This window comes from Tiliqua scincoides, chromosome 1, assembly GCF_035046505.1.
Source record: "Tiliqua scincoides isolate rTilSci1 chromosome 1, rTilSci1.hap2, whole genome shotgun sequence".
Lineage (NCBI taxonomy): Eukaryota > Metazoa > Chordata > Lepidosauria > Squamata > Scincidae > Tiliqua > Tiliqua scincoides.
In genome coordinates this window covers 238605726-238632112 of record NC_089821.1, presented here as the reverse complement: position 1 = coordinate 238632112, position 26387 = coordinate 238605726, and the positions used below count along the sequence as shown (strand labels likewise).

At 44.0% G+C, this 26387-nt stretch overlaps 2 protein-coding genes across 2 annotated transcripts; one reads left to right on the top strand and one right to left on the bottom strand.

Moving 5' to 3' along the window:
* Positions 1 to 7545: 7545 nt before the first annotated feature.
* Positions 7546 to 22567, top strand: LOC136642216 (epoxide hydrolase 1-like). Its single transcript, XM_066618564.1, has 9 exons — positions 7546 to 7656; positions 11470 to 11680; positions 14937 to 15117; positions 15254 to 15484; positions 15583 to 15712; positions 16753 to 16967; positions 18735 to 18843; positions 19139 to 19264; positions 21844 to 22567. Exons 1-9 carry the CDS (start codon positions 7628 to 7630, stop codon positions 22043 to 22045), a joined length of 1434 nt encoding a protein of 477 aa, XP_066474661.1. The 5' UTR covers positions 7546 to 7627; the 3' UTR covers positions 22046 to 22567.
* Positions 21868 to 26017, bottom strand: MAD2L1BP (MAD2L1 binding protein). The gene is made up of 2 exons (XM_066623157.1): positions 25601 to 26017; positions 21868 to 24628 (listed from the first exon to the last, which is right to left on the bottom strand). The coding sequence occupies exons 1-2, from the start codon at positions 26015 to 26017 to the stop codon at positions 24092 to 24094; spliced, it is 954 nt and encodes a 317-aa protein (XP_066479254.1). The 3' UTR covers positions 21868 to 24091.
* Positions 26018 to 26387: the final 370 nt, after the last annotated feature.

Below are 26387 nucleotides of genomic sequence, written 5' to 3'. Positions count from 1 at the left end.
ACCTGCTTAGGATTGTGCCCTAAGTTAAAGAGAGGAATTCTACTTGAGTAGAATTAGTAAGGGTAAGTGGACTCATTGCTTGACTGTTCATCTTGAGCAGTTTGGAGGTTTTTGCACCAAAGAGATGATACTTAGCAGTGAGTACATTTTGAAATAAGTTCCCAACAAAAAAAAATAAGTCCTGTTCTGTCCAGTGGGGCTTATTCCCAGGAAAGTGTGTATAGAAATGCAGGCCAAGTCTCTTCCCTACTGCTAACATGAGAAATGGAGAGGGGGAAAACGAGAGACTAGTGGCTGTTTTGGAATGAAAACATAAACTGAAAACCGAAATGTATAGGAAAGTCCCACCTACTGGGCTCCCTTCCTGCAGTTCCCCAGCAACTAGAGAGAGCCATCTGTTGTTGCATCTCATGGACTGTTGTCCCTAAAGCTGATGCTGTGTTAGGGTCAAATCCTATCCAACTTTCCAGAGCTGGTGCAGCTATGCCAATGAGGCATGCGCTGCATCCTGTGGTAGAGGGGCAGCCACAGAGATCTTCTCCAGGTATGGGGAAATGTTCCCTTTCCTCCAGGCTGCATTGCAGCTGCACCGGCACTGGAAAGTTGGTTAGGATTGGGCCCTGAGTCCTAAGCACCCTAAGGTGTTGCAAGGCTCTTTGTTGTTTTTGCTGCTAACGTGGCTTTTGGTAGAAAGAAACAGAATGTCTTTAAACATCACTAGTGAGCAATCTGATGGTGTTCCACTCAGCAGAGTAGCTAGAGGGGGTGCTGTGCAAAACTTAGTGCTTTGCACCCCCTCTAGTTATTCTACATGCTCCACTAAATGGATAGGTCTTGTTGTAGCCCCATATCTGACCAAAGGTAAAAAGATTGCAGAGCAAGCTTTGGATTGAAGTGGATCTGGAGAGATTTGCAACCTGACAGCTGTTTATTTTTCCTGGCAATTGCTCCAGGACTACACAGGAGCTTTGCCCACAGGCTGTTTTCCTGGAACAAGTGGTTACACATTTCTACTTGAACTGATCATGTCCTGTTTATAATGGCCTCTTGAAAATTAAATGTCGTGCTTGCTGATTTTAGAGATAAAAGGATGTGTTCCTGGTCGGACAAATATGAATAATTTTGTTGTGCAGACACTTGAGAGCATCAACCATGATCTTTGACTGACAGTAAGACTCTCAGGGTGCTTTCAGGCAGGGCTGCTTGAGTGTCAGGTGCACAGACACCCACAAACTGGAGGGAGGAAGACTTTTCTACACTAATTTCTGCAAATGGTGAACTATGGACAAACCAAATTGCTGAAGGTGGTATCTTCTCTCCTTCACACAAACTCTGGTGCTCCATCTTCCTTTTTCAACTGAGGGACTGGGGGGAGGTTGAGAATTAGTAGAGGCAAATGAACAAAATAGGGGAGGGGGCTCTCCACCTATCTGCTGGGCTAGCCATGTTTTCCAGATGCTTTGCTTGGACATTCCATTCTGGACAACAGAGGACCTGTCTGACCAACCAATATCCCCAAAAGCTGTGGCAATGAAACTAAGATCCAACCAAAGCCAAAGGCCAAACTAGATGATGGGTTTATTGCATGATTGGGGTCTGTGTGTGTGTTTGTTTGTTTTAATGTAAATACTGGTCATGTGATGCCCCAATCCAGATCAGGGCTATGACAAGGGATTTTGACCCTTTGCCTCTTCTGTGATTCCAATCCTTACTGATATAACTGTTTGCCCAATGGGAGCTTCCATACCAGTGTAAATAGCAGATGCAGGTCCCCCGCCTAAGATGGATTAAGACTGTGGTGGGGGCAAAGGATTAAGTAGAATACAACATTCAGTATTCTCCTCTTTTATGCTCCTGGCTCCAGGTTCTCAGAAGGGACAGGAAATTATAATAATATCCGACATTTCCTACATTATTTAGTTCCCTTCCCCTGCAAGGGGCTACAGAAATATCTGGTGTCACTAGGAGACCACTAATATTGTTGAAATCCAAGCCCCCAAATCATGGGTGTACTTTCATGAGTTGCCCAGTGAGGGGGTTACACCAAGTAGGCTATTACACATTCTGTAAGCTGCTTGTTTTCCCAGCAAGGACATTCTCCTTGGGTTTCCATACTGGGATTGTGGTGAGCTTAGTGGCAGCCGGAGGGGGTGCTTGGCAAGCCCCAAGTCCTTTATTGAACATCTTCAGGATTAAACATATGATGAATTATTTCCCTTTTCCTCTTCTGATCATGTAAGGGGATCTGTTAGACTCAAGATATTTAGATACCACTGCCCTGCGGGCAAAGTCACTACAGGTGCTAGGCAGAAGGGCATCAACTGTGTGAGGGCTGGTGGGAATAAAAAGCAATTCAGGAGGTTGTCATGACATCAGTCTCTTGGAGACAGAACGGTTGGGAATACTGAGGTCAACAAACCTTTGTAAACATTGTGAATTATCCAGTCTCTTGCAAACAAGTTTGGGTAGTGAAATGGTCCAACAATACAGCAGAGAAGGACGCAATTCAACCAGAGGAACAGCTGTATGATGGTATACATTGCTATTGTTGAGTGCTAAGGACCACTGGTACTCTAGCACCAATTCCAAGAGTTCCAGTTCAGGACAATGACTGTGCAGGAGCCAAGGAGGGGGCCAGTCATTGGACAGAAGAATTCCAGTCCAAAGCACAAAGGAACAAGAGATTAAATGGGAACAGATGTTTTCTGTGCATGTCCACCCTATTCCTGAGAGGCAGCCCTCTGCAGCTGTTACTTGCCTGAGGCTTTGTTCACTCAGGCTGGCCAGCACTGAACCCTCCCACTCATACTGTTTCCTTTCAGACAAATACTAAAGGAGCCTAGTAAGCATTTTCCTGCCTTAATAACCTGTTTCTGTGAGTCATCTACACATTTCCCTTTTAGATCACCCCAAAATTAGCCAGAAATTTATAATGAACTCCAAACAGCATATTGCAGGTGAGCTAATCTTTTAATAAGAGGAACTAGGGTTTGAAATGCTGGAAGGCAGCTTTCAGATCATACAGAATTCTTCATCAATCCTAGAGCTTAAGAAGCAAATGCAAACAAAATGAGGCATGTCTGGCCACGTCTGCTACCCTTCATGAGAATCCAGCAAGAAACAAGTGCGCACACGATGAGTTTCATAACATCTCCTGCTATTTATAAGTAAGGATGATCATTACCCACATGATACATTACACCCCTTCAACTGTTGCTGGTTTCTTCCCACAAAGACTTGCATCTCTGTAAAAAGGAACAAGCAAGCAATGGGTGGGTGCAGATGCAAACTTGCACCTGGTCCTGGGTTTTTCTGTTTACTGTGAGTTCCTTTCAGAGTTTCTTTGCAAGAAGGGGGCAAATGAATTTGCATCACTGCACTCAGGCATCTAAAGGGAAGCATACAAATGCACAGATCAACATTTCTTTATATTAAAGAAAAACTATACTTCTGAAAGGAGAGAAAGAAAATCCACCTACTGTAACTGATCACATTCCCATATATCTACAAATCTGTGGGGGACAAAATTGCCAGGACCATGCGCAGCCTGAATATTTTCTGAGGTTTAAGAAAGGTCAGTCATGCCTTCCAACAAGCCTCACTTCATGGGCAGATACAGAAAACACAATTCTAGGTCAAAAAGGTTCTTCTCCAAATCACTACATTTAAAACAACAACAACAAAAAAAGTGATAAGTCTGTAGTCTAACATTAGAGCTGATGTGAAAGACCACTGTGATGAAAATGGCCTGTACAGACCCAAAGAGAAAAAGAAACTACAGTGTGCGTGTATGGCAGCTTTATGGCAGCTTAACCAGTCACAGTTTCTTTCAAAGAATCCTGGAAATCAGAGGCTGTTGAGGGTACTGCTTAGCACCCTCTGTTAAGGCTTCCATAAACACATTTGAGACTGTGGGGTAGATATATGTCCAGCCTCACCTGTAGAGGAAAAGGGGGTCTTCTGAGATCTGAAAGGCTTTGTCCACATCCACAAATGGATCTATGAATGAGGAATCTGCCCAGACTGTCACGAATCATGCCATACTAGGTGTCATTCCCAACAACAAAAAGGAACTTCTGTTGGCAAGGAAACCGCAAAATTCACCCTGCTAAAGACAACGCTGAGGGGCCGCTCCCCTAGCAGAGGTTCTCATGAAGCTGCATGTGAGATGACAGTTTCCTGAAGGGTAACTCACCTAGATGGACAGTGCTGTGGCATGCACCTACAAAGGCAAGAATGGTTATGACCTTGAGAACCTGCCTGGGCTTGATTTACAGTTGCCTATAGAAGCTCGATTTCACACAGCCAGAAGAGATCACCAAACCCCAAAGGAAACATCTAGTGATAGAGCAGTAGTGAACGAAGAGGGTGACTGGGGCACCTCAGCCCCACATACCAAGCTACAGGGTAGTGTCCAAGAGGCTGCTCCAAGATGGTGGCAGTGGAGAGGATGACCCTGGCTGCACCTAGATTTGCTAGTGCTGGCTGCAGTCACCTGGAAGAGAAGTATGGTTATTGATATGATTACATAAACAAAGTTACAAAATTATATATAAATATACAAATATAAATGTACAAAATACATAACACACACACACAATGTTCAATAAAAGAAAATGTCCATTGTCTGTGCTTCGTCTCTAGCCATTATTATTGTTAATGTGATGTCATGGTTATTACTGAAAATAATTTTGTCATGACCAAAAATTTATGGGCCTCAGGTGCCAAATAACCGAGGTGTGCCACTGTGGCAGAGTGCTCTAGGAGTTCCTCTCACAGAATATATATTTTTAAAACCCCACTGAAAAATAGTGGTTTAAGATTCACCTGCCTTGTAAACCACCTTGAATACTGCGTAAAAACATAGGAGATCAATCAATCAATCAATCAATCAAGGGTCTGGTTTCTCAGGACACATGCCTATGTTATCAGGAGTCTGCTCAAAAATTTTGCAAAAGTCTTCATACAGTACAGGCAACTCTGCGTTTTCACCACTAGAGGCTGCAACGTAACAAAATTGCCATGTTACAGCATAATCCTATGCATGTCTGTGCAGAAAAAAAGCCCCATTAAATTCAGTGGGATTTACTCCTAGGAAAGTGTGTATAATAGGATTGCAGTTTTTGTCTGTGTAGCAGTAAAACAATGCAGAGGGTCTCCTAGCACATTAATGGTTAACAAAGGTATGGTGACAAACTGTTTACCCTCTGATAAATGGGTTCATTTAAGGGTGCCATAGGAGTCTTTGTAGAAAATGCTTTTCTACGGATTCTATCTGCTCAGGACAGGCTTGAAGCAAGAAAGTTGTATGCTGTGCAGCCCTATGCACGCGTACTCAGAAGTAAATCTTACTTGCAGGCTTGAAGCTTTACTTCAAGTAAGTTTACTTATTTAGGAGGGTTGTGCTGGACCAGTAACTGCTGCTAGCAATTGTTACCATTCTTACCCCCTATACATTTAAGCAATGCCAGTGCTCCCCCACCCCAATGCCCGATATCTGTCTCTAATGGTACATAGGGTGCTAGCACTGCCACCCAGAGTGACCAGATATCCTCTTTTTCCAGGACATGTCATCTTTTTTAGCCTTGTGTCCTGAAAAAGAACTTAAATGTCCTCCTTTTCCCTGTGAGCAGAACCCTGCAGACAGCACACAGCCTTCTTGTAATAAGTAACAAAATATATGAAAGATAGCCTTAAATTTAATAATAAATAATATGGTGTTAAATTAACCACATGAAATCAATATATGAGTGTTTTTAGCTCTTATTTTGTGATGAACTATATTTTTCTTGGATGTCCTATATTTTGGGGTGCCTTGTCCTCTTTTGCACTTATGACATCTGGTCACCCTGAACGCTACCAGTACTACCAATTCAGGGGTTGAACTGGCCTGGCAGGCTGCCTGATGGGTGTAAGCCCTTAGCCACTGTACTACTTGAAAGACCTCTGACACTGCCCCTATATTTAAACTTTACACAGAATTGTTGCAGACTATACGTCTTGAAAAGCCTTTTCGGCCTTTTCAGCCACACTAGACGCTGTGCCAGAACCACCATCCAGAGCGCGATGCCATAGTCTTCCAAGATTGAAGGTTGCCAACATACATACGTCTTGCATTTTACAGCCTTAATGCTCCTTTCTTACTTTTTTTCTTTTCTTTATATATGTATATATACCTGCCAATGGAGGATAACTGTGCATCTGAGGATGTAAGATGTCGATTATGAAAGCTTGTTCTAAAATCAAAGTGGGCAGGAGGTCTGGTCTAGAGGGTTGAGCCTCCATTTGCCTGAAGATAACATCTGAAGGTCGCCAGTTCGAGGCCACCAGCATCGTGCGACCTTGAAGCAGCTGACAAGCTGAGCCAAGTTATTCCATCTGCTCTGAGCGTGGGAGGATGGAGGCCAGAATGTGTGACCAGATCAAGAAAGAAACATCTGAATGTTGTGGTTTCTTGAAAGATAGAACCTTTCAAACTGTAAAAATCCCTACGGGGATTTAAATTGCCTGCCTATATAAACCGCCTTGAATAAAGTCCGAGGAGAAATCTGAGGACCAAGAAAGGCGGTATAGAAATACCTGTATTGTATTGTATTGTATTGTATTGTATTGTATTGTATTGTGTTCGTCTTCAAACAGCTCTTTGTTATTTTTATTGCCATACTGCTATAGCTAAATCAGATTTGCATTCCTAAAATAAGGAGCTTCACAGAGAGACAAGTCTGAGAGGGTTGTGACCATATTGGCCCCAGAAAAGCAGTGTATCACTTTCATTGGATCAGCTCTCAATTCATTGCTTTGCTTGCACTGTATCCAGCATGAGATAGGACTCCACAGTGGCTCAGTCAAAGGTGAGGGGAAACTCTTCCCTTTACCCCTGGGTAAGCCACTGCAGCCCCTATGAGTCTCCTCAGACTTGTGCCACCTCCTAAGGTGGCACAAATCCGAGGAGAGTGGAGCAGCTTGAAGCCACTCCACGCTGCTCAGGAACTGGGGTTGGGATCTGTTATAACAGCTGGATTCCAGCCTTGCCTCTTGCCTCTCACTCCCCTGGGGCCACCACTGCCCACCCTCCCTCCACCCTGGAACACCTCCCTCCCACCTCCTCCCCACCCACCCCAGAGCCTTGCATCAGATGAGCTTGGCTGACGCAAGGCTTGCCCTGCAAGCCACCATGGAGGCTGGATGCAGCATCCGTGTGCCATCGCACCTCTGTGCGCTGGCATGGCTTGCTCCCAAGGCTGACCCTCCTAGTTAGGATTATTCTGTTACTCAGCCTAACTCATAGTTTGGATTACTCTGTTAAAGAAATATCTCACTGTGTTGCTGAGAATTTTAGTTTGTTGGGTGTGTCTGAGATGTCCCTTCTCTCAGAGAACTAAAATTCCCAGAATTTCCTGGAATCACTAATTGATGATTAAACCAACTGAAATCTATCATGTGTATATGTGCATATCATGTGTAAGACTTGAGTTGGTCTGCAGGTGGCACCAAGAGACTGTATGATCCTCTGCGTACAATCATAGCTAGAAAGAAGGCTAAAGCCGGAAGCACCTGGACTGGTTTTTCTGCACAGCATTAGAACCGCGAGAAGCTGAATTATTTTTCACAGGCCCCTGAGGCAGATATGTGGCAGCAGGTCCTGCAGAGTGTCCGGTGAGTGCTCAGAGGTGGTCACTGCATGTCTAGGGGAGCCAAGGAGGTGGGGTGGAGTGTACTTGTCATTTGGCTGGACTTCGCTCAGAGGGACCAGGTCTTGTAATGAAAATAGATGGCACCAACAGCCAGACAAAGAACTTTAGAGCCAAGGCAGCCAGTACAGGTAACTGTGATTAGAACAGAGAGATATGCCAGAGTCAAACTCTTCCTTTGTAGCAAATCATCTGGAATGATTACTAACCCCAGCTCAGTTGTGTAGTCACAGTTATGGGCATTAGGAACCCTGCTCCCTTAAAGGTGGAGAAGTTCTTCATTGGAGTGCTTTCAACCATCCTGAGAGAAAATCAACACACGTTAGGAGGAAGTTAATATAGAGGTTATTTCAAGTCTGCTTCCACAAAGTGACTGGAGTCCTACAGCGACCCTTACATTGGAAGCGCTGGAAAGGTGAAGCCCTCAAGAGGCTGCTGATCTGATCTTTCTTGAGGCAGATTAGCCTTACTAAAGCTGCTTGACGCTGAAATGGCCCCACATCTTGCCATGATAATGCAACTGAGCAGCTAAATCCCTGAGGATTTCAATGCACAGAGATTTAGTTACCTGTTGCATAAGCCACACTTTGCTTCTGGACACCTGGGAAACTGGGGGTGGGGTTAAGAAGTTCCTGGTCCTTAAAAGGTCAGTTGCTCCTTAGTAGACTGCGAGAATAAACTTTCCAAGTCAACGACTCTCAGACCTGTGCTCTCATGGAGATTAACTTGCCTCTGCCATGAACTCTATACAGTGGCTATACAGAAGCTCAGCTCCCACCCATTGCAGGTGGGGGCTAATCACACCTGCCTGCCTTGCAGAGTTGTAAAGATTACAAGAGGATAATTTATGTGCAGCACTTTGAACACTCGAAAAGCACGATAAGGTCTTTCATAGCATTGTTTCATGTTTGTTCAGTTTTATTTTGCTGGCTTTTTACTGGCCTTTCTAAAACAGTGCTTTCATATGCTGCTTTTAGGGCCCATTTGGGCGGAAAATCCACATACAGATTTTAAGAGAGAGAGAAATGCTTAGTGTTATTACCTTCAGGTTATACTTGAATGGAAATTGAAATGACTCCAGCATTGGTGGAGCAAAGGGCACACTTTTGCTAATGATTTGTAAGATGGTTTGCAGTCCAAATTCACATGTCACGTCAATATCCTCAGAGCAGAGAATGGGGCAAGGGTTAGAGGAAAGGACTCTGTACTGCCACTCTTGCTCCCTGAGCCCAGCCTGACTCCTTAAATTCAGGCATTTTCAGTAATGCCTCCTATAAAGTTGCTTCCTAGAATGTCATTTTGTTATAGTACTGTAATTTTACAGTATAAAAAAGAAAAAGGTTAACAATCCATAAACCATTCAAAAATTGAATGTGGGAAAAGTGTTGCCTTCTCTGCTGTGCTTTCAGCCAATGAGAGCTGCATATTCTGGCTAGAATTGGCAATGAGAGCACTGTATTCTGGCTAGCATGGGGCAATGATTTGCTACCAGGAAGTGCTTCCCTGGTGGAAACAGAGACCATCTACCCTAGATGTCTTCTTCAAGAAGAGGACTGTGTTTTTCTAGCACACAAACCGCAATCATCTGTCACTGGGTCAATGCAACCCAACTGTTGTTTCCCCTCAGCTGTTTTGATGTATTGCAATTCAAAGTTGAATGTAGTCAATGGGCATCTTTTGGACAGTGCCTATGAGTACATATCTGACAAGCAATATTATTATTATTATTATTATTATTATTATTATTATTATTATTATTATTATTAACAGTATTTATATACTGCTTTTCAACTAAAAGTTCACAAAGCAGTTTACAGAGAAAAATCAAATAACTAAATGGCTCCCTGTCCCAAAAGGGCTCACAATCTAAAAAGATGCAAATGAATACCAGTAGACAGCCACTAGAACAGACACTGCTGGGGTGTGGTGGGCCAGTTACTCTCCCCCTGCTAAAAAAAGAGGAGCACCCACTTGAAAAAGTGCCTCTTACCCAATTAGCAGGGGTCAATACAGTTTCCTCCCTCCCCACAAGGCATTTAAAGAAGATTTTTAGACTATCATGGAGCACAATTCTATGCATATTTACTCAGAAGTAAATCTCAGTGTGTTCCATTTGGTGCTTACTCCAGGGAAGGGTGCATAGGATAATACCCTAACGGCCCAAATCTATCCAGGGCTAGATTCTGCATGATGTTGCGCTGCCAAAGCAGGATACTGGGGCCAGCTGGGGTCCTGGCAGTGGTGGAGACATAAGTTACATTTTTTACATACCTATTCTATCATTCCCTGGGTCACTCCAGTGGTCCAATTCGGATCTATGCCAGTTACTTTGCTGGTAAAAACATGTTGGACCCAAGATGGGGACATAGGATCTCACAGATACTGCTGCCACCAAGATCCACCCCAGCCTGGTCAAATTCCCACTTCAAATGGCCCCCTATGCCACCCTACCTGTGCCTGCAGAGGTTTGGCAACCAGTCACTGCTAGCACAGGGGTTCCTAACTCTCACACACCATTGGTAACCGACTGCCTAATGTGGATCACAAGATCCGTCAGCATAAGGCCCTGATAGGATCGGGCTGTTAATTCCTTAAAGACCGAGGCCTCATTTACTGTGCTACTCAAGCAGGGGTAAGAGGAAAATCCTGCAGCCCTTTACTGCAAAAGAAAACAAAATGGTGAACACCAGCAAAGCCCTCTCAATCCCTGCAGCAATGCTCAACATGGACTTTTTGTTCTTTCAAAAACACCACCCCAGATCACATTTCTCCCATTTTATTTGAAGTGGGCAGTAGGTTAAATCAGGGGACATCCACTAAAATTGAGTGTTGGGCGGGTTAGGACAGACAAAAGAAAATATTTCTTTACTCAGCGCGTGGTCAGTCTGTGGAACTCCTTGCCACAGGATGTGGTGCTGGCGTCTAGCCTAGATGCCTTTAAAAGTGGATTGGATGAGTTTCTGGAGGAAAAATCCATTATGGGGTACAAGCCATGATGTGTATGCGCAACCTCCTGATTTTAGAAATGGGTTAAGTCAGAATGCCAGATGTAGGGGAGAGCACCAGGATGAGGTCTCTTGTTATCTGGTGTGCTCCCTGGGGCATTTGGTGGGCCGCTGTGAGATACAGGAAGCTGGACTAGATGGGCCTATGGCCTGATCCAGTGGGGCTGTTCTTATGTTCTTATGTTCTTATGTTCTTATGTGCTGGAAGGCAAGTCTGCAAGCGTTTTTATGGGCCCAGCACTGGAGCTAACCCAGTGCAAGCCCGTGCTGAGCCAGCTCTGGCGCTGGGCCGCAGTCCACCACCCAGCACTCTGTGAGAATGCCAGGCGGCAGAGAGGTAAGAAGGGGGGAGAGTGAGGGGAGGAGGAGGCATTCTGGGGCGGGCAGAGGGCAGGGGGAGGCGTGGCGGGTGAGGGAGCAGGGTGGGAAGGGGCAGGACTGGCGGAGTTCAGGTCTGTTGGATCAGGAGCCCGTGTGGCTCAACATGGGACTCCTTGATTCTCTTCAGCTAAAGAGCAGCTGCAGAATCGAGTAGCCCCATTGTGGGGCTACTTCCCTTACCTGGGGAGGAATGCTTAAGATGCCGCAGCAGCCATTTTGGCGCCCCGGCAGCTTCGCACACCGGGCAGCTCAGGATTGGGCTGTTAGGCAAGTAGTCTGTTCCTGAGTGGACTGCAAGTACTCGCCCATCTTCTGTGTATGGAAGATTTCCTTTCAGGCTCTGCCTTGCAAAATGTTTGATTCTCATTCCGCGTGACTGTCTTTCTTTCTAGGTCTTACGACACACCCCAGAGAAATGTGATTGCAGCTTCTTGCGCTCTAGGAGGTGGAGGCCTCCTGGTGTTCTGGCTTCTGTCCAGGCGCAGGATGAAGACTCTGGAAATGGGAGATGGATGGTGGGGTTCAGGTGAAAGGCCACTAAGAGATAAAGACGGAGAAGGAATTAGACCCTTCCAAGTGAAAACATCTGAGAAGGAAATACAGGTACCTGTGAGAAGAAGGGAATTGGGTGAGAGGAATCTAGAAGAAACAAATGGATAGACTTACTGTATTACTATTTTCCATTTCCAAAGTACTTTTTAGTTCCAGTCTTTTATGTGTAATCTGGTATGACAGGCATACTTCACAGATCTGATCTCTTTCCATGAACTGAGAACTAATGATAAAAGCCATGAGAAGCAAGTCCATGGAACAGCTGGGACCTGAATCATCATCAGTCAAGACCTGTCCAGTTGTCGCTTTGGTGGACCACTCACAATTAGAGAGTTGTAATCTCATCATAGAGCAGCAATTATGCACCAAAAATAGGATGCCAAATAGGAAGTCCCTCAAACAAAGACGTTTGGGGACTACAGTAGCTAGTTTAGTGTTGATCCTGCTAGTCTATATGGACTAGTGGTAATATGCTAAGAGGATCAGCACAGTTGACATATGTTGTGTGTTTATTAAGAACACTGATTCAGAGTCACTGACAGTTGAAATCACCTCCATCTGGAAATTCATCACAAAGTTCTGCAGTGACTTTTCTCTAGATCAGTGGTTCCCAACCTTTCCAGTATTCCAACCCATTCCACCCTCTATTGTGGGTCACAATGCTGCTGGCCAAAATGACTTACCACACACCTCCAGAGTCCCCATATGGATTGTGCCAGGCAGGTGACCCACTCTATTGGCCTCCACGGACCTCAGAATGGCCTGCAGAAGCAAAACCTAGTGAAAATATTGATTCCATCAGCTCAGCACACCCAGTGAGTCTGTCTGATCCAGGTGCCTCCCCAGTCAATTGACCTTGACTATTTAGGCTCAGGGATGGAGTTTGGAGACCTTTTAAGGACTACAGATTCTGACAGAAACAGAGGCTGGAGAAGGCAGCATGTTCTGACCTTACTGGGAAAGCCCCGGCAGACCACATTGAAAGCCTGATAGCGACCTAATCTGCAGACAGAGTAGGTTACCACTATCCATTTCCAACAAGCAGGTTTTGCAGACACTTTCTAAATTGTGGATGGTCACCAGTTTCTCAGGTCTCCACCAGTAACTGTATCTTTAACATCAGCTTGTTGTGCAAACATGAGCAGGCTATAATAATGACCAGCATGCTGTGAGAAACTTTGCCTGATTATTTTGGAAGTTCAAGCCTGCTGTTAAAGGCCCCAAAACAAAACAGGTCATTTCTCATAGTCAGTGGGCAACACTACACTAAGAACTAACTTGTCTGTCAGCAAGGACACAAAGATTCTGTCAGAATGGAGAAATAAGTACATTTCTATCAGAATCCCACAAGAAAAGCCCTGCTGCACTCCTCAAAGGTCAGATTAATACTGCCATCTATTAATGACATGAAAGCAGTTTATTGTGTTAGTTATGTTCCAGCTTTCCAGTGGTATGCTTAAAGCAACAAAACATTTGAATTAGGATGCTTTCCTGAAAACTTATCAAAGCTTCTTCCAGATGTTAAGATAAATCTCAAAAAGTTTTGTCCTCTAAAATAGCATTGCCCAAACCCCGGCCCTGGGGCCACTTGCGGCCCTCGAGGATTCCCAATCTGGCCCTCAGGGACCCCCCAGTCTCCAATGAGCCTCTGGCCCTCCAGAGACTTGCTGGAGCCCAGTCTGGCCCGACGCAACTGCTCTCAGCATGAAGACGACTGTTCAACCTCTTGCCTGATCTGCGGGATGAGGGCTCCCTCCACTGCTTGCTGTTTCACATCTGTGATGTAGCATGGCAGCAAAGGAAAGGCTGGCTTTGCTTTGTGCAAGTCCTTTTATAGACCTTGAGCTATTGCAAGACCTTCATTCATTCATATAAGTTACATCTCTAATATATTCATTTTGGTAAATTTATTTGAATTTGAAAATTAAATTAATGCTTTTTTTCCCTGGCCCCCGACACAGTGTCAGAGAGACAATGTGGCTCTCCTGCCAAAAAGTTTGGACACCCCTGCTCTAAAATGATAAGATTGCCCTTTATGACAAGGCTAATAATCTTGTCTATCAGTGGGATGAGTCTCCCATTTATTGTGTACTGATGGTTTCAAGATTTGCTGCCCATGATTTGGCATGCAGCTTTAGGACATGAACTTCAGTTCTCTAGTCTATATCTTTCCTTTGTACAAAAGGAATAATCCCATCCAAGTTAAAATCAAAATTTCCCCACCTCTTGAAATGATGCTTATGGTGGGAATCCACCATAAAAGTTTTTAGTCTATCCATAAGCCCATATAGACAATTATTTTCTACATATGATTACTTCAGACATAAGAAATATAATCCTTTGTGCACTCCCTATGCACATTCTCTGGGCTTCTCCATGACAGAGTACAGTATACCATATTGTGAAATGTCCTTGATCCTCTATGCATTTAAAGGAACTATCAGTACTGTATACTGTCTGTCGCAAACCTAGGGGGATTTGGGGTGCTCAGAGTTCTTGGTTCTCAAACCCTAAAGCCCTCAATGTCCCCTCTGTTCAGTTGTATTGCCACCACCCTGTATGTGCCAGTGCTTTAGTCCAGGGACACTGAGACCCTCTAGGCTTAATTCTATCCCTTGTAGGCACTGAGTACTTTCTCCAATTAAAGTTTAGTCCCTATCTCTCACCTGGGTCAGTTGTAGATCTTTTGGCTCCAGGCTACCTATGAGGCCAGGTGCCCATGTTGGACAATGGAGCTCCAAGCGTGCAGGATATTGCATCCAAAAACTTTGTCCAAGAAGGAACATGCACACCCCTTGGGGCACTCATTATGTTACTTCTTATGCTAATAGTGCTGAGGTGACTTCATACTTATTTAGACTGTCCAATCAGAAACTTTTGAGGGCAGAACCTTCTCGGAGTGGGTCTGGTTGCTAGCCCTCCTAGTTCTTACCCCTCCCAACTGGAGATCCATAGCTGCATTCAATTCCGCTTGATCAGGCGCCTCTCCATCTACTAAGGTGTTAAACATTTCAATGGGTTGCAATTCTTAAATAATGGGTTGTTATCTGTCCTTTCCGGCCAGCAAAGGAAAGACAACAATCTTTTTATTTATTTACTCACATTTTTGCAGCTGGGAACTGCTAGCCACTTCTCTGTTACTGACTTAGTTTGGTTCAGGCCTACTGCCAACCTAGGCCTAACATGTACATATTCATGACACCGTCTCACTAAAGTGTCATCTCTAGTGTACTTTTGAGATATGGTTTGGTGTTGCAATAGCATCTAATATTCTATCACATTGCTTTGTGGGGATTCTCTATTCTAGGATTTGTACCAACGTCTTGACAACGCCCGCTACACACCACCCCTGGAGGGTTCCACTTTCAACTATGGTTTCAACTCCACCTACCTGCAGAGGGTGGTCTCTTATTGGAGGAACCAGTTTGACTGGCAGAAACAAGTTAAAATTCTCAACCAGTACCCACATTTTAAAACAACGATCGAAGGTGAATTCTTCTAGTCCACTCACCAGCACATTAATCTCTCTCCTACTCAGGCTAATCCTTTCCATCAACCCTCCTCCTACTTTCTGCAGTGTTTCCTTTGCTCAACTACCAGCTTAACTTGTCTGATTTCTGACAGGAATTGAAGTTCATTTTATCCACGTGAAACCATCCCGCAACTGGTTAGGCCAAACTGCTAGGCCATTGATGATGGTGCATGGCTGGCCTGGCTCCTTCTATGAATTCTATAAGATCATTCCACTGCTTACTGACCCTGCTGGTCATGGACTGAGTGGTGATGATGTGGTGTTTGAGGTCATCTGTCCATCCATCCCAGGCTATGGCTTCTCTGAGGCTCCTCACCAGCAGGGTAAGGGTCAGATGAACTATGAGAGACTCTTCTAGGCCACAGTTAACTCATTCTGAGTTGGCAACTATATATGATAACACAATTTTCTCTACTGATAGGCTTCGACTCAGTAGCTGCTGCTCGGATCTTTCACAAGCTGATGCAAAGACTCGGATTCCAGGAATATTATCTACAGGGTGGAGACTGGGGCTCCCGGATCACCACAGTCATGGCCCAGATGCTGCCAAAGTAAGTGGCAGAAGTTTATCTCATAGTCATTTTTTATACATTCCCCATTATTCATTAGGGACTAGTGTCAGTGTATGCCCATGTTATAAAGATGAGCACACATCTTATACACACACATGTTATAAAGATGAGCACACAACTAATCTCCATACAGTTCAGTTGAATTACTACATTATTAGTGGTACTACTACTAATGTAGTAGTTAAGTTGAACTTTGCCACCTAGTAGTAGTAGCAATAGCAGCAGTAGTAGCCATGTTAGGCAGTTGAAGCAAACACAATGAAGAGTCTCATGGCACCTTGAAGACCAATAAATTTACTGTAGGAAGTTATTACCATGTAAGGCATTAGAATTAGACGTATGAAGTAGAAATCTATCAATCAATCTTATGCAGATTTACACAGACACACACTTCTGCCAATTGAGACTATCACTTCATGCATCTGATGAAGTGAACAGTGACCCACAAAATCTTATGCTGCAGTAAGACTTAAAGGCACCACAGGACTCTTCACTGTTTTTATTTTGGGAAGGTTGTGGTTTGCAAGCAGCTTTCCACTACTGAAGATACTTGCTACCGTAATCTTGCAAGATGAATTTAGATTAGCTACAATTATTGGTTTTGCTGTGCCAAGGAAGCCTTAAATAGCCATTTCCTGGAGATTACAGTAGGCACTTAACTGTAAGAGTCAAATTCTGGAAAATAAGTGAAAATAGAAATTCCATTCCCATGATGAATCCATCTGTGTTTTCTTGAAGAAAATCCAAAATCGATGCCTAGCTGAACAAAAGGGAAGCAACAGAAGAACACTGAGTAGCTCAAGAACTGCCATTATCACTGGTATTAAACAACAGCAGTTTGTTCCTGGCTGTTCCTACAAGGAATTATATTCTTTTTCCTGGATGCTAAGTCTCTCAGGACTCTTCTCCTTATTGTTCTTCCTTGTTTGCTGGTTTTGACCCTAATGCTGCAATTCCAAATCACATTTAGGACTTCTGAGTAAATATACTCACCCTGCATGTCTTCTTTTTGGCTTCAGGTCTGTAAAGGGGCTCCACGTGAACATGGTCTTCATGCGCAATATTGGTTTTGGAGGCTTGTTGGATTTACTGCTGGGAGGCTATGTGCCATGGCTGGTGGGCCTCACCAGGGAAGATGCACGCCGTTTATTCCCATACTTTGAGAAGCACGTGTATAATATCTTACGAGAGAGTGGCTATCTGCACATCCAGGCCACCAAGCCGGACACAGCAGGTTTGCAAACTTAACCCCCTTATAGCTCTAGAGGCCCAATGGCACACTCTGTTCCTGCCCTTGTAAGTCAAGGATAATGTCCATGCTGGTTCCCAGCTGGGGGTAAAAAGAAAACCTTACTCAAATTGAAAAAAAAAAAATGATGGCTTTCACACAATGCAATTTTTTCAAGTGGGGAAGCAGCCTTGAATCAAATGAAAGAAAGGTTTCAGTGAGTTTCATGCATCAGTCTGGAATTTCAGAGTCAAGTTTATTTATTTATATTAAAAGTTTGTTATATCATCCTTTTCCAAAAGGGTGTATATAAAAGAACAAGGTAAACTAAAATCAGAATCAACAACAGCTACAATTAACCAGTAGCAGCAACACAACACACCATAACATACTAAGGAAATTTAACTCTCAACAATGGCCTAAACCAGAAGTTCCCAAACTTTGTCTGGACATGGTGCCTCTACAGTTCCCAGTAACTTTTTCATGGTGCCCTTGCAGATCTGTCGCTGTATTCCCTTTAGAAATTTAAAATATTTCATGGCACCCTTGTGAGTTTGCTACAGCACACAATTTGGGAACAGTAGACCTAGACAACCACATTTTAATCGAATGGCATTGCTAAGGGAGTGCAGGGGGGTGCAGGCTGCATCAGGTGACACACACAGGGGGGTGACACCACTACTCACCAAAATTTTTAAAATCTCTGTATTTTTGAATACCACCATCAAGTTATATATCAATCGATGCATAATTCTATGTAGAATGCAATGAAACAAAGCATTGAAATATCTCTAGTCTATCAAAAGTTATAGCCAAAAACCCAGCTGGTGGCGAGGTGATGGTACATCACCATGTCCACCGCCTGGGATGTTTCCCCGCCCACTGCATGGGAGAAGGACCATCATAGGTGTGATGCAAACCCTAGTGATGCTACTGCTTCAACCAGCTGCGTAAAGACTAGCAGAGTGGGTGCCTCTTTGACCTCCAAAGGGAGGCTTTTTCAAAGGGTCAGAACTACTGCCTAAAAAGGGCTTTGCTTCTTGTGGATGCCTATCTCACTTCTGACAAACCAGGCACTAGAATCAGGGCCTCAGATTATGCTCTCAGCATATGGGAGGGCATATATGGAAAAAGGTAGTTCTTCACATACCCAAGTCCCTAAACACTTAGGACTGTGATGGCATTGTTTGTGTCTGCTCCATCTAGTGAAGGAAAGTATAGAGAGGTTGAGTTTCTAAATCATGGTTTGTTAGTGCTTAAATTTTGGTTTGTCCAAATGAGTTTTAAAAAGGCGAAGTAACATATGTACGTATATAGCTCTTGGCTTCCCCACTTCTATAGATGGTGAAGACCCGGACAGCAGGTAGACCAAGTTCCCCTGATTTGTGCTTACATGATGAACTAGAGTGTGAGAGAACTGGTAAATCATAGATTAACAATGCAATCCTACGCATTTATAGTCAGAAATAAGTCTCATTATATTCAATGGATCTCATGTTCCCGGGTAAGTATGCATAGGATTGTAACCTAAATTGGCAGTAATCCCTGTAATCACAATGGCAATTTTTCCAGCAGAATAAGATTCATGTCAGTAAAATGAATGGGATACTTGCAATAATCATCAGGCTTCTGAAGTTGTTATGACATTTAAGAGGGCAGGGTGTGAAGCTGGTTGATATCCAAAATCTAAATAATCCTCTTCTGAATCCCTGAACAGAGGTAGCACAAGCAATTAACTAACCTGAAAGCTTCTGTCCTGTTTTCCTGGCCTAGGATGTGGATTGAATAATGATCCTGTGGGACTCGCTGCATACATCCTCGAGAAGTTCTCCACCTGGACAGATCCAGCTTTCCGGAACATGGACAATGGAGGTCTGGAAAGGTAGGATTCTGTACCACAAGGGTGTGCCAGGGTGGGGTGGCTTGCTTTAGACATTGTAAGAACTAAGAAGTGGTGGAAGAACAAATCAAAAGGGATATACACCAGGAAGGTCTCATTTCAGTAGGTAGGAAAGGTGACTTGGAATTTAATGTTTTGATCTGCTACTGAATTCTCCAGTATGCTGTAGCACTTCCCCAAAACAAGATGCTCGTTAACTAATCTCTTCATCTTGTAATGATGATTGAGCCAAAAAAAATTATGTTGGTAATGCTTTTTTATTAATTCCCTGATGCAGGAAATACTCACTAGATGAGCTGTTGACCAATGTCATGATTTATTGGGTGACTTCGTCCATTGTGCCATCAATGCGCTTCTACAAGGAGAATATTCCCTCCAACCCCAAAGCCGTTCCTTATGACAGGTAAGGAAGATATACCAGAAACAATTCTAAGGTAAGCTGTCTCACCTCAAAGGGACTCTACAAACCACCTTAAAGCTTATTGATACCAGCACGAAGCCAATGCCTGTAATATTGGCTATTACCTATTGCTCTCCTATTGGTACAATCACCATAAGTAGAGCTTAGGCCCAAACCACAGGTGTAGAAATCCACGATTATGAACATATTCTACAGAATACACACATGGGTTTCCCATGGGTACTGTGCCATGGAATACCCAGGACCAAAGCATAGCATGATTTGACTGGGTGATCTGGTGCAGAAACTGCCAAGCAATCCATCTTGGAAGCTCCTAACAAGTTTCTGTGGTTGGTGTTGGGAGGGGGGGGGAGAATGCACAGAAAGCATGCAAATTCAGCAGCTAGGTAAATGTTGGAAGGTGTAGAGGGAAGAGAAGGGCACAGTGACACCTTACAAGAAAAAGAGGCAGATTTGAGAGAGTATGGAGGCCTTAGGCTTTTCTTGGGACTCCAAGAATACTGTTTCAAAAAAATTAGAGGCTAAAACCTTACACACTCACAACTACAGCACGCTCTAGCCCATAAGGTGTGCTGCCACAACTTCGCCAGATCCTCTTGAACGACAAGTAGGAAAACTGGAAGTTGAGCCATACCTATAAAGCCAGTTACTAAGGAGAACATCACACATTCCAGTAAATAGTATTTGTCAAATGATGAATTTTAGTTGACTTTATGTAAATATCTGGGCTGCAATGTCTTAGGCCATAAGTTGTCCCTCAAAACTTTAATTTTTAAAAATTAAAACTGAATTGTAGCAATTTTAGGGAGTGCCATTTTACCCCACCACCTACCTCAAGGTTTTGAGGATGAACCTCTTTAGTCAATTTGCCTTGGCCTTGTGTGTGGGGCCAACCTGGATGTTGGGTTCCTGTTAGTCCCAGTCAAGGGTTGTGAGGCATAGTCTCCAACCAATGAAAGTGGTGAGAAGGGGGATTCCACCTGAGTGGGTTCCCAACTGTAATTGTGAAAGATAGTAAGTAAAAGATTACAGCCCTGGACCCACTACTTCAAGATTTTGGAAGTAGGGGTCTGGAGGCATACAGCCCTAAGAGCAAACTATCACACACACTGGCACAAGTATCACCAGCTGATACACATTAGTAATAAATAAGCTCACTTTTAAAGAGGGAAAACTTTATAGCTCCCATACATGCCATTATTGTACAAATACAAAAATACAGATTTATGACTTTTTCAGGGGCAAACAAATTGATCATTTGGGAGTTTGCACCCTTGTTCCTAACAGGTAAACAACCTGCAGAAGCAATATGTAGTAGCAAGACTTCCACAGAGCCTAGCTTTTGGATTTGTTTGGTGCTGTTTTGCAAAGAGCACAGCTGCCCTTAGAAAACAAGGGAGAAATTCTGAATTTTAATATAGCTGAGCAGCTATTTACAGGTAGCCCAATCAGTTTCCATTCGAGGCATTTGTCTGTAAGTCAGAACCAATGCAAGTTGGAACAGTCCTATTGACTGTTCAAAGCCACACTTGCATAAAAGCCCTAACTCTTGGTAGCTCTGTGCAGCCGGATAGACCACACTGGCACAAAAGTGCAGACACAACTGTCTGTAAATCAGGGATTACCTGCATCTCTTTTCTTCCACTCATTCACAGTTCAAGAGACAGGCATTCATATTCTAATTCTGGTCTGATTATGAGTACAAATGTCCTCTCAGTTCAAGCATTCAAAAGCACAGGCTCCAAATCAATGAACCACAAGGCTTCTGCATGCAGTTGAGTGCTGGATGAGCTGTGAAACAGCCATTTAAGCTAACCTTTGCTGCAACCTGAGAAGTGCTTTGTATGGAGGAGACCAGCCTACACCCCTTGTCTATTAACAATATACCGTGTTGCATAGCTGAAATAACCCATCACTTCTTGGCCACAACCCCAACCTACAATATGAGGACCCTGGCTTGTATTTGCATTAGCCGTGGCATAACCATTTGATACATTAACGGCACTCACAATTTTTCATATAAAGATCTGAATTAAAACACAAATTCCCATCTTAATTTTTACTTTTGAATCTAGGTATGAACACTGCTTCTCAAGCACCATGATTCTAAATTTCTCTGTTTCCTATGGGCAGTGCTCACTTCTGGCCCAAGAGAGGGAAAGCTTCAAAAGGAAATAAGAAGCTCCCCCTTCAGCTAATAGCTGTTATAATTTTAGACTTTTCCCATCTCATAAGAACAGCCCCGCAGGACAGGCCATAGGCCCACCTAGTCCAGCTTCCTGTATCTCACAGCAGCCCACCAAATGCCCCAGGGAGCACACCAGATAACAGGAGACCTCATCCTGGTGCCCTCCCTTGCATCTGGTGAGGGATGAGCCTTGCATTTGGCAAGGGATGAGCTTTGCATCTGGCGAGGGATGACCTCAATGGCTTTGTGTATTAATGCGGTCAACTCTGAAAGATCTGACTTGCCACCAACAGTGTGGCTTATTCAAAAGCTGGTTTTCTCAGTTTCTGCATTGCCCAATAAGCTCTTGCTGACATGATGTCTTCCAATACAGGGCTGGAGTTTATGTTCCCACTGGTATTGCTGCCTTCCCTAATGAACTTGGCCACACCCCACGTTCCTGGGCAAAGAAGATGTTTAAGAACATTGTCACCTATACCTACATGCCAAGTGGTGGCCACTTCGCTGCCTTTGAGGAAACAGAGCTCTTAGCTCAAGATATCAAGAAGTTTGTTAGGAAGGTAGAGCATCTTTGAGTTAATAAGCCACAAGCACCACAGAGATAAAGAGTATGACAATTCTGAGTTTACAGTAGTTAATATAACAATATTTTGCTTTAACTGCTTAAGGCCCACAGTCAGATGTTCCATTTGTAAAAGACTGACTGTTGTAGCCACACAGGCATGTTAAATTTAAAAAAAGCAACAATTGTTCATTTTTTCTTAATTTTTTCTTGTTCTGATTTACTTCATTTTATAGAGCATATTCCTTTTGCATTTGATTGAAACAACACCTTTATACGCATCCAATCAGCAACACTTTACACAGTAAAATGTATTGAAAAAAGAATTAACTGCACATGCACTTGTAAACAGGGCAACTAAATTAGCAGTAGCTCTTTTGAGGTTTTGGCTCCACCTCATAGATGGGCTTTCTTCTATGTTTTCTTCTTTTCAAGCAAGAAGCTATTTCAATGCTTTCAATAGCTGGATGTCTTCAAGTATAACCTGTGTTCAAACAGCTGATACAATATCTTCAAAGTAAACTAAAGTTATGAACAGGTTTGTTTGTTTAGCCTCTCCTAGAAAGTGAGGATGTAGTACAGTACAACACACCATAAAGGACAAGCAGTCCTCAGTGCTGTATGAGACTGGAAAAACCTTTCCTTCCAGGGTTTTCGGTGCACAGCTCTTCTGTTAGTGTACACAATGGTGCTCACAAGGCTTTGTTGGACATGTGGCATTTGCAGTAAACATTATGCTTGTGCTTTAGCCTGGAAACTTGCAAGCAAAACAAAAACCTGTTTGTAGCCCCATAGTCCTATCTTAACCTCAGAATCCTGTCAAGGCAAGGATGACCACCTACCATATCCAGCTACCAGCATTATAAATTTTTGAGTAATTATTTCCCTGCCATAGATTTTTCTGACAGAAGTAGCTTTCCCATCTGCTTCAGCAATGCCACGTTTTCCCAAACTGCCCAAGAATCATTGAATCATAAGGCAATCCACCCCTTAACAGTTGATTAATTCAAAACAAGAAAATGTTCTGGGACTGACCACTAGCTTCCCTTAATGCTTGCTAACAGTCCTCCCCACCCCCTTTACCTTCAAAGCTCTTAAACCAACCTCAAAACACTGGATCAATGTCATTATGTGTTTTTGCCTTTGGTTTTCTTTTCCAAGCTGCCTAGCTTATGGCCTTAATTCCACTACTTATAACTTAGTTTTGATCAAAACACTGAATATGACGTATACAATTTCTATAGTTTCAAAATCTTAAATTCAAACTACTGAATAGACTATTCACTTCAGATCCATTTCACAGAGAGCACACCTTTAAGATGTTCAACACTAGTTTTGAATAATAGGCCAACATGCAAGAGGAACATTGGCCAGGACACACAAGCAAGGTCAAAGACCACCGTTAGGAAGGCAAATTGAGGGTTTCAATAATTGTACTCATAGCTGACAATTTAGAGATATCAGTCTCCATTCTGATTTGTTACGCATTATACTTAGTGGAATTATTTGTCTGCAAGGACCTTTGTGAACTCTGATGTAGAGATTGTAAAAAGCTATTATCCCTTCAGACAAGAAGGATTCTGCTGGTCTGTTTTAGATCCGTGTCATTTGCAATACATTAAACAGCACAGTATCATTATACAGGAGAAGAAGCAAGTTATATGGCTTTCACTTTACTCGAACCCAGATTTATATTGCACAGTTATCTACCAGTGAACATAACTCACTGAAAATGTAATATCCCTTAGAAATTCTTCCATTGGCACAGCTGTTTCAAGTATCATTTGATAGTAAAGTCTGCAGCAGAAGAAATAGCACAGTGGATTTAAAAGCACTGTATCTGCATTTTGAATCCATTCTCCAAAGGCACTTGCTATAATCACAGTGGGATCTTCTTTACGAGCTCTACTAGTTGAAGGAAGTACTCTGGAGATTACAGCAGAGTTAAACATAGTTAAGTGCTCTGGAGAAGAGATTCAAATAGAAGAGGGGTTGCATGTGATCCCAGATTTCTGACAAAGCAACCTCAGAATTTAAGGATTCCCCCTAAAATATTCTGTCAAGAGTAACGAAAGCCCTTGACTATCACTGGAGCTTGAAACCATATATAGTCATCCCAGGCAGAGTTCACTTCCTGGTAGGCAGAAAGAGCTACATTGTTATCGCTGCACGATAAGTTGACAGTGAGCTTCCTCCCTCGAGCTGGCACTTTGTAGTTTAGTTTGGGTCTGAACCAGTCAATACCACAGTTGCGATGCCCTTGGACCATAACAATGACACCCATGGTGGAAGCACCTTGCAGCTCACTGAAAACATCAGCCAAGAAAAGCGAGTGAAAAAGCTTCCGAACACAGGCTGCTGTCTGTAGGCTCCCCTCAGTGCCACTCACAGAGATTCCTTCCAGGTTGATCTCATAGAGTTCCTTAGGACTGACAGCAGTACCCCCCAACAGAATAAGAACTCGTGGGACCAAAGTCAAACTGAACATTATTTCCAAGTGGTGGAATATTCTCTCAAGATCACTTAGCACTTGTTGACATTTCTTGTTGTTGCTATCTGGCTCTCTTGGGCAGACTTTCTGGACCACATCTTCATCCTGAGAAGTTAGAGACATTGAAATCATATTTTGGAAGGGGGCAGAATGGCAACATGATATTACTTAGTTTTTAAAGTTTTAGAAAACCTATTGAGAATACTTCACATATTTTAACCTCTAAATCTATACTCATATATACACAAATGACATAGTAACACCAAAATAAGCAAACACATAACACAGCAATGATTTGAATAATGTGTGAGTACCAAGATCACTCCTGAACTATGCTTGGAAATTCATATCCCCACAAGATATGGAAACTGAACATTTGTTGGACCACTGATTCACCTGAAGTCAGGCAAGGTTGTTTACAAGAAGTCATCTTTAGCATATTAGGGTAGGGTCTGATGACAATACCTAGTTAAATGCAGGTCTCCGTTCAGTCCATGCCTTAATCAGTGGGAATCATTCAGCATTTTTATGACTTTAACCCCCAAAATTAAAGTAAAAACAGAGTCATGCATATGTAACCATCATATAGTACAGCAGGGGCCAACTTGCCACTGCTGCACAAAATCCTCCTCGACTGGGGGACAGGGACGCTCTGGGCAGTCTGCTAGCAGCTAACACTATTAGGCTACAGCCCTATATACGTTTATTTGGGTACAAACCCCATCAAATATAATCAAGCTTGTTTTCAAGTAAACATGCAAACTATTATGCTCTCAGACTCATAATCCAAATAATAAACAGATTATTGCTATAGATTACTATTATTGCAAAAGGATCCTTGCCCTCTGCTACATCAGTGTAACAACCACAGTGGGGAGATTGCTTACAGAATGCTAAGACAATTAACGGAATGATCAATGGCAAGCTGCCTTTGACTATGATGGGACTTACTTCTGAGTTGACTTGCATAGGATGGGCTCTCAAGCTGCCCTCCTGTCCACACTTACCTGGGAGTGAGCCCCACTGACTACAGTGGGACTTACTCCTGAGCAGACCTGCACTGGACTGGGCTCTCACCTGGCGCGGGGGCCTTGGGGGCCGCCCCCCGCAGAGGCCGGCGAGCTGCTCGTAAGGCAAGGGCAGCTGCTGCCTCTGGTACAGGACGTGCTTGAGGAGCTCGCAGGTGAAGCGGAAGCAGCCCTCGCGGGTCACGGAGCCGGGGAAGGCCACCGACACCGAGAGGGCGCCCGCGGGAAGAGGGGCGGCCGGGGGCGCCGCCAAGGCCACTGCCACGGCGGGGGCGTCGCGCAGCTCCAAGCCGGACTCGGCCCCGCGGGGCGCGTCGCCTGCAAGAGAAGGGAGAGCGCTTGAATCGCGCGGCGGACCGGCCAGGGTCACCCCCCCCCCCGAGGAAGCACGTGAAGGGGCGGAGGTCGCGCGGGGGAGATGCCCGGGAGCCTCACCCTCTTCCTGCGCTCGTCTCGGTGCCGCCATCTTCCGTTCGCCGAGCCGGCCCCAGTTTGAATGGCCGCCTCGCGGAGCATCATGGGAACACTGGGCGCGCGTCACGCAGGGAGCGGGCCTCTCGCGCGAGGCTGCTGTCCTGGGAGTGAGCCCCGTTGACTCTCAGGGGACTTACTTCTGAGTAGACATGCAGAGGACTGGGCTGCCAGCCAGTTCTGAAAGCAGGACCTCAGGGTGCTGCACACAGATCCCTCCCTCCTTTGGTCCTCACAACAACCCTGTGAGGTAGGTGAGGTTCAAGGCTAGTGCGTCTAAGAGCACATGCCTAGGTGAGTCTACTCAGAAGTAAGTTCCATTATAGTCAAAGGGGCTTACTTCCAGGTAAGTTGGATAGCATTGC

What these genes read in the sequence shown, in the direction of transcription:
- MAD2L1BP (XM_066623157.1), bottom strand. Translation starts at nt 26,017, where the DNA reads ATGGCGGCACCGAGACGAGCGCAGGAAGAGGGTGAGGCTCCCGGGCAT. An exon ending in CCCCAAGGCCCCCGCGCCAG is followed by an intron (nt 24,629 to 25,600) that starts GTGAGAGCCCAG and finishes CTAACTTCTCAG; the next exon opens with GATGAAGATGTGGTCCAGAA.
- LOC136642216 (XM_066618564.1), top strand. Translation starts at nt 7,628, where the DNA reads ATGTGGCAGCAGGTCCTGCAGAGTGTCCG. An exon ending in GACAATGGAGGTCTGGAAAG is followed by an intron (nt 18,844 to 19,138) that starts GTAGGATTCTGT and finishes TCCCTGATGCAG; the next exon opens with GAAATACTCACTAGATGAGC. An exon ending in AAAGCCGTTCCTTATGACAG is followed by an intron (nt 19,265 to 21,843) that starts GTAAGGAAGATA and finishes CTTCCAATACAG; the next exon opens with GGCTGGAGTTTATGTTCCCA.